Source organism: Hyla sarda, chromosome 1, assembly GCF_029499605.1.
Source record: "Hyla sarda isolate aHylSar1 chromosome 1, aHylSar1.hap1, whole genome shotgun sequence".
Taxonomy (NCBI): domain Eukaryota; kingdom Metazoa; phylum Chordata; class Amphibia; order Anura; family Hylidae; genus Hyla; species Hyla sarda.
The window spans coordinates 409,179,770-409,186,748 of record NC_079189.1 but is presented as its reverse complement, the minus strand read 5'-3'; the positions used below and the strand labels follow the sequence as shown (position 1 = coordinate 409,186,748).

At 41.5% G+C, this 6,979-nt stretch overlaps 1 protein-coding gene across 2 annotated transcripts in view; it reads right to left on the bottom strand.

Moving 5' to 3' along the window:
• Nucleotides 1-4,951: 4,951 nt before the first annotated feature.
• LOC130278907 (zona pellucida sperm-binding protein 3-like) overlaps nt 4,952-6,979 on the bottom strand; it is a 28,474-nt gene continuing 26,446 nt past the window's right edge. For both annotated transcript variants that reach the window (XM_056528659.1, XM_056528658.1), the window contains exons 8-10: nt 5,470-5,561; nt 5,280-5,381; nt 4,952-5,125 (exon numbers count right to left, since the gene is read on the bottom strand). In XM_056528659.1, the coding sequence (XP_056384634.1) occupies nt 4,977-5,125; nt 5,280-5,381; nt 5,470-5,561 (343 nt within the window). In that variant the 3' untranslated portion in view covers nt 4,952-4,976. The remainder of the gene's footprint in view (nt 5,126-5,279; nt 5,382-5,469; nt 5,562-6,979) is intronic.

Below are 6,979 nucleotides of genomic sequence, written 5' to 3'. Positions count from 1 at the left end.
TGTTTGTGGCACATTAGTATATGTGAGGGGGGAAACTTTTCAAGATGGGTGGTGACCATGGTGGCCATTTTGTAGTTGGCCATTTTAAATCCAACTTTTTTTTCAATAGGAAGAGGGTCATGTGACACATTAAACTTATTGAGAACTTCACAAGAAAAACAATGATGTGCTTGGTTTTAACGTAACTTTATTCTTTCAAGTTACAAGTGTCTCTTTGTTTACAGCCATTGACATGTCATCGAGGTTAACACGTGAGGAGCGGATAGAGATTGTGTTGATGGCTGGTGAACGCACTAACCGGGTCATTGCAGCAGATTTCAATGCAAGACACCCTACGAGACCACCCATCTCCCATGGTACAGTTAGCAAACTGCTTGCTAAGTTTCGTGAAACTGGTTCAATGTTGGATTTCCTAAAATATGGACGCATGAAATCTGTCACTAATGAAGAAACATCAGTAGCTGTCCTAGCCTCATTCAGCAAGAGCCCACAGCATAGCCCTCGCCGCATGTCACTGGAGAGTGGCATTAGTCGAACATCCCTTCTTCGGATATTAGCTACTCACAAATGGCACCCTTACAAACTCCAGCTACTGCAGCATCTCAACGAGGATGACCCAGATCGGCGCACTGAATTTGCAGAATGGGCAAAACAAAAATTGGAACAGGACCCTCAGTTTACGCAGAAGATTTTGTTCAGTGATGAGGCAAACTCTTATGTGAATGGTGAACAAACAAAACCACCGCTATTGGTCTGACACTAACCCACATTGTATAGATTCCTCCAAGACTGTTGGAACACAAAAATTGATGGTATGGTGTGGTATATGTGGTACAAAGATAGTGGGGCCATTCTTTATCAATGAAAACCTCAAGGCCACTGGATATGCAAAATTGCTACATCATGATGTGTTTCCCTCTTTATGCATTGAAGCTGGCACATTCCCTGAGTTTTTCCAGCAAGATGGTGCACCACCACATTATGGGCGTCAGGTCCGAGCATTCCTAGATGAACAGTTTACTGGAAAGTGGATTGGTCGTCGTGGACCAGTTGAATGGCCCCCAAGGTCTCCCGATCTGATCCCCTTAGACTTTTATCTTTGGGGTCATCTCAAGGCAATTATCTATGCTGTGAAGATACGAGATGTGCAGCACCTGAAACTACGGATACTGGAAGCCTGTGCTAGCATTTCTCCTGCGGTGTTGCTGTCAGTGTGTGAAGAGTGGGAGAAGAGGGTTGCATTGACAATTCAACACAATGGGCAGCACATTGAACACATTTTATAAGTGGTCAGAAACTTGTAAATAACTAATGAAAGAATAAAGTTACGTTACAACCAAGCACATCATTGTTTTTCTTGTGAAATTCCCAATAAGTTTGATGTCACATGACCCTCTTCCTATTGAAAAAACAAAAGTTGGATTCAAAATGGCTGACTTCAAAATGGCCGCCATGGTCACCACCCATCTTGAAAAGTTCCCCCCCCTCACATATACTAATGTGCCACAAACAGGAAGTTAATATCACCAACCATTCCCATTTTATTAAGGTGTATCCATATAAATGGCCCACCCTGTATATGGTAATTGGTAATATTGGTCTTAGTATAAAGGATTTGGTAATATATATTTTTCCTTATATACTGGTATTATTGGTAATATTGGTCTTTGTATGCAGGATTTGATCACTAACAGTATGCTGGTAATATGTATGATGATATTCCTCCTTATATACAATGGTATTATTGGCCATAGAATATTTTACCTATGTTTTTTACCTAAAACATTATTTATTTGAGTTGGGTTTGGGTAGAATAGGGGTGGGGTCAGGGGTGAGTCTCGTAGGGGGTCCTATGCTTTGTGTTACCAGTCTAAATTATATAAAATGCATATGAGGGTGTTTTGGTTAGTGTTATTTTATAGCAAGGGGCAGCATTTTATACTCGGACCCAGGCAGCACAGTCGGGAAGTGGCTGGCACCATGAAGGGAAGGACTGGAGTCTTCCTAGTGCTCCCCGCTTTACAGCAAGCCCCATCACCTGGGGAATGGCAATAGGCAGCAGCAATCATCTGCAGTAGGTAGAGAGGTCAATTCTGGGGCCTAGCACATGGGGCATCTGGGCCTGGGCATTGTGTGCAGAGAATGTGAGCACTATTTAGCTACCTGGCTATCTACCTGCCTAGTTAGCAAACAACCTAATTAGCTAGCTACCTACTTGGTTACGTACCTAGTTAGCTAACAACCCAGCTGTCGAGTTGCGGCCACTTGAAGGCCCATCAAAATTCTCAGCACCTGGCCCACGATGCTGTTAATCTGGCCCTGGTGGCAACTATTTATATTAATCACTAGGTTGCTATGCATAGGCATAACAAATTAATTTTGACAATTTACTTCTCTGGTCTGCTGGAGCCGACAAGGAGCATGTAGGCAGAGCTTCAGTGGCCATCTTGACTAATTGGACCCCCGCGATTGACGTATAGGGGTGATCCCTAATCTGTCACATTCATTGCTACTGCATCGCCAGAGATAGACTCATTTATTTTTCCGCTGTCATTTTGACAGCACAGGTGTGGGCCTTCAGCAAGGCTCACCGGTGTAAGCCAAGTACAGCCTGTGTCAATGGGTGGGGATGTACAGCACAGAGGCACTGCAGCTTTTAGGCACAAGAGACCCCTAGCTACCCCTCTCCACCTGTGCCACAGGATATAAAACTGCATTTTTGGCAGAAGGTATTTTTGTAAGTTCATACAGTATGACCAAATCATAACATAAGTGATATCTTTGTGACTAACGATTTTCATTGATTTGGACCATTGTTGTCTTGAATAATCGACTAATCAGATAAAAATAACCATAGTGGAGAAGATAAACGTGAGTTAGATTAGAGGAGGAAATTGCTCAGAAGGTCTCCGGTAGGTTTTAGGTAAGAGAAGAGTTGTGTGTTGAGAGTTTGTGGGGTCAGCTAGATGCTGAGCTTGCAAGAGGCTGACAGAAGTAGCAGCCCATTCCCTGGTTGTCCATCTTAAGTGCCCCCGCAGCCTATTTAGTGAAAAGGGGGCCAGCACACAATCTTCCACTTCCTGCATCTTCTCTATGCAACTATTGCAGTCTGGCCTTAAGCACAGAGCCTGACAACCAACTGATGAAAATAGTTGACAAGTAATTGATCAGTGGCCAATGAATTGATTAGCTGTTTCAGCCCTAGTTATATACATTGTCTTAGGAAATTAAAATAAAGCCATCACTGCGGTGGTCTCTAACACCGGAGCAGGCCACACAGTCTGAGCGCTGTCCCTCCCTTCCTCCCCCCTCAATCTCCTTGACAGCAGTCTGCAGGAAGTGCAGTTTCGTCCCCAGCAGAAAGCCGTGTCCCCACATGATGTGGCAGCTGATACATAGGTGTGTGGCAGCTGATACATGGGTGTGTGTGCACCGTGGCTTTCTGCTGGGGATGAAACCACTTCCTGCAGACTGCTGCAGCTCTGTCCAGGAGATTGCGGGGGGCCCCAGCGCTCGGACCCCCGCTATCCAACTTATCCTTCGGATAGGGGATAATATTGCACTACAGATGTCTTTTAACACCATCACACGATGAATCTACAAAGAAAGCATAGGGAAGATCTTGTCATGGTGTGTCAGTAAATAGTTTCTGCAATACTTCAGTTTGGACAAGATGGACTGGATAAAAAGGTTTATCTACTTTACCTGCCCTGAGTGCAGATTCAGTATCTGCCATCCCAGCCTTTTCTCAGGTCAATTTCTCAAGACCCCCTTGTCAAGAGATTCTTGAAGTAGTAAGCCTCAAGATTGAAACAGACTATTCTACAACTGATTCCTTGGGCTCTGACAGTTGTGCTTTAGAGAGGTTATCATCTCATTTGAGCCCTTTGACAAATCTCAGCGATGATGATTGGTGAATTACAGACACTGGATTAGTCATGAAATTCCTACCAATTAAAAAATAAAAATTTGAACACATTAACCAAAAAGTTATTTTTCTGCCAGTGTTTGTTCTACATCCATCCCCAGATGAGAAGTCTGCATTGCCTGACATATTGAGGTCTATATCTACCTAGATGATCCAAGTAGTTTAGAAAAGGACTAAAACCTCCTTTAGTTTTCCCCTAGTGCCTGTAAAGGGGGGGGGGGGTCACAAAGCCTCAAAACCCTCCATCAGTAGATGGATTAAGGGAGCCATTTGAGTCTCGTGTTTTAGAATTTGGAACCACATGAGTTTGAAGGCTCACCGCACTAGAGCCGAATCTGGCGTCATTCCTTTAGAACACAATTTTCAAATCTGCCTGTGGAGTTTACAATTCACATTCACTCATTACAGATTGGTCTCTAGCATTGCCAATTATTCCTCCTTTGGGCGGACAATCTTCTCCGCCACAGGCATGTGGAGTTTCATATCAGTTAGAATTTCTGATAAATTTAAATTCCCCTAGTTTTAACAGCAGCACAAATATACCTCCCATGTAAATTATTGCTTGTTTAATACACAGGGAACTGAATGGGATTTTCTTTCCCCAAGTTCCCCAATGACAGCTGTGTTTTACCTCATGTTGTCCCTTTGTTAAAATAGAACTCTTTAAAGATTACATGTCAATATGTCATCCACAAGGGCAAAGATAAAATTCTTTGCTTTTCACAGAGTACTGTAATGTTTGAAAAAGCTTTATTTCTACACTTATTTGATGTGGCGAGCTCATAGGATAGGAATAAAAAGGGATCTAACTAGATATCATGTCATACACCTTTCAACAGCAAAACTTAAATAAATCTTTAAGTTTGTTCATGGAAAACATTTTTAATCTTAAATATTCATTTACACAGCTGAGTTTATTTTCTTGGGAACACCATTTTTTGATGCTTTTTCTCCCTCCCCAGTTTTATTAAGCAACTATTTTCCCTGATTATAAAAACTTGATAACACGACAAGTACTTGAAAGCAGAATAGTTTATTTAAAAAACTTTCAGGTTTCATGAGTAAGTAGTAATCTCTTCTCAAGCTCTTTACTGTCCTGGTTCGCAGCACGGCCATACACCGCAACACCCAAAGACAACAGCAGAAGAACTGCAAGCTCTAGGAAAAGTGCTCCAACGGCAGGCGGTATCGGGAAGTCTGTAGTCCAGGTAAAATATAAAAATTGTAAGGCTATGATGCAATACCACATACCCAACCTCTTCAGAACACAGTAAAATTATTCCAGAAGGCCATAGTTTATTACATACAACCACATACTCTTAATGCCCATTCCATTGTATGCTAGACTTACCTGATCTAGTGTTCAGTGCCTTGGAATCATTGCTAGCATTTGGACTGCGAATTTTGAATGGCCCTAAAACCATTGTATGAATAATGCCAGGACCGCTTTTGTCTGCACAAAGGAGGTTAAAAATAGAATATATATAAAATATAAATAAGACAAAAAAAGCCCATGAAATTTGAGGTCTACGGCTACCTACCATCAGCATCTCTCCTCCTTCTGAAAGATAGGCTACAGACTGACTCACAGCAGCTGCAGAGATCACTTCGAGGATTGCCTAGAAGCTGCCACCTGAAATAAAGTTACACATCCCATCACTTGATCTCAAAGGTGAGTCAACTGACCCCCCCCCCCCAAATACAAGACTGTTAATTGTTTCAGAAAATGTTACTGCAACATGTGAAGTGTTGCACTTTAAAGCAATCTTTAAGAAACTTGACATGACACAGACATGTCTGTTAGGGTTTTTATAACAAGACCACCTCAAATTGTTAGCAAAATGTGGTATAAGCACATGGCTGTGCCCTTTGCTTCCTGGCATGTCACTTGACCCGACTTGTTGCAGGACACAAGTTTTGTTGTAAATATATGGTTGTGTGACATGTCAAGAGTGGCATTAAGGCATCAAAGGGGGTTAGAGAAATAGAAAATAGGAAAGCATGTGCACAAGTTGTGTGTCATTACATCTTGGCTGCATTCACTTCAGGTTGTGTGGTATTTCAGCTCAGTTTCACTGAAGCATAAGAATGGCAAATTTTATTAATTTTTTTAAACACATTTATGGACATCAACGGGTTTAGTCAGGTTTTCTTTACTATAATTGTCGCAAAATTGTCACAACTGCGACTACATGATTTTTCGTGCGACATTTTGACTGGAATGCGAGAAAAGCAAGTTTTCCAAAAATTAACTACGTAGTAATAATTTTAAAATGGACTACGGGTAGTCAGGTATTTATTAACAGACAGTCGCAACTGCGCAAAAAAAAGTCGCAACAGGGTTAAAAATTGACAAAATTTACTCCAGCTCAAACATGGAGCAGAAAAAGCTACTACCAAAGTAAAAAAGGAAAAATTGTTTACGTGAAAGAAAATTATCAACAGGCTGAAACCAGTTGATAAATAAGTCACATAAGCAAAAAAAAGGAAAAAATTACTAAAAAAAAAAAAAAATGAATACATAAGCAAACATTGATAAATGTCCCTCATTGAGAGCAGCACTTTTATGGAAAAAAAAAGTGTTTTTTGCCCATGTAAATATACATTGTGTCCGCCAAACAAAATATGTAGTAGAGCTTAACAGATCATGCCTTCCATTAGTTATAGTACCTTCAACAGCAATACTGACCGTATCCCAAAACTGGTCCAAGCATGGTGTCCCACAATGCCCTCAAACCGTGCTCAGAATAATGGTTTACAGGGCACTTTAGGATAGCAGGCACTCTGCTTCTAAGGAGTACTCCATATTTTTATACCTTTTGACCCATCTCCATCCTATTGGCACTCTCCCGTTTTAAGGCCATGTTCACATGGCTGATTCTGTGCAGAGTGTCTGCCCTGAAAACATTGCCAGACATTCCGCAGATTTGATTTATCCAGCGGGCGCTAGGACTGCTCAGAAATTAGCCATCTCCAACTGTGGAATCAGCAGAAAGAATAGACATTACTATTCTTTCTGCAGATGTTGGAATTAGGACTTTCGCAGCAGAA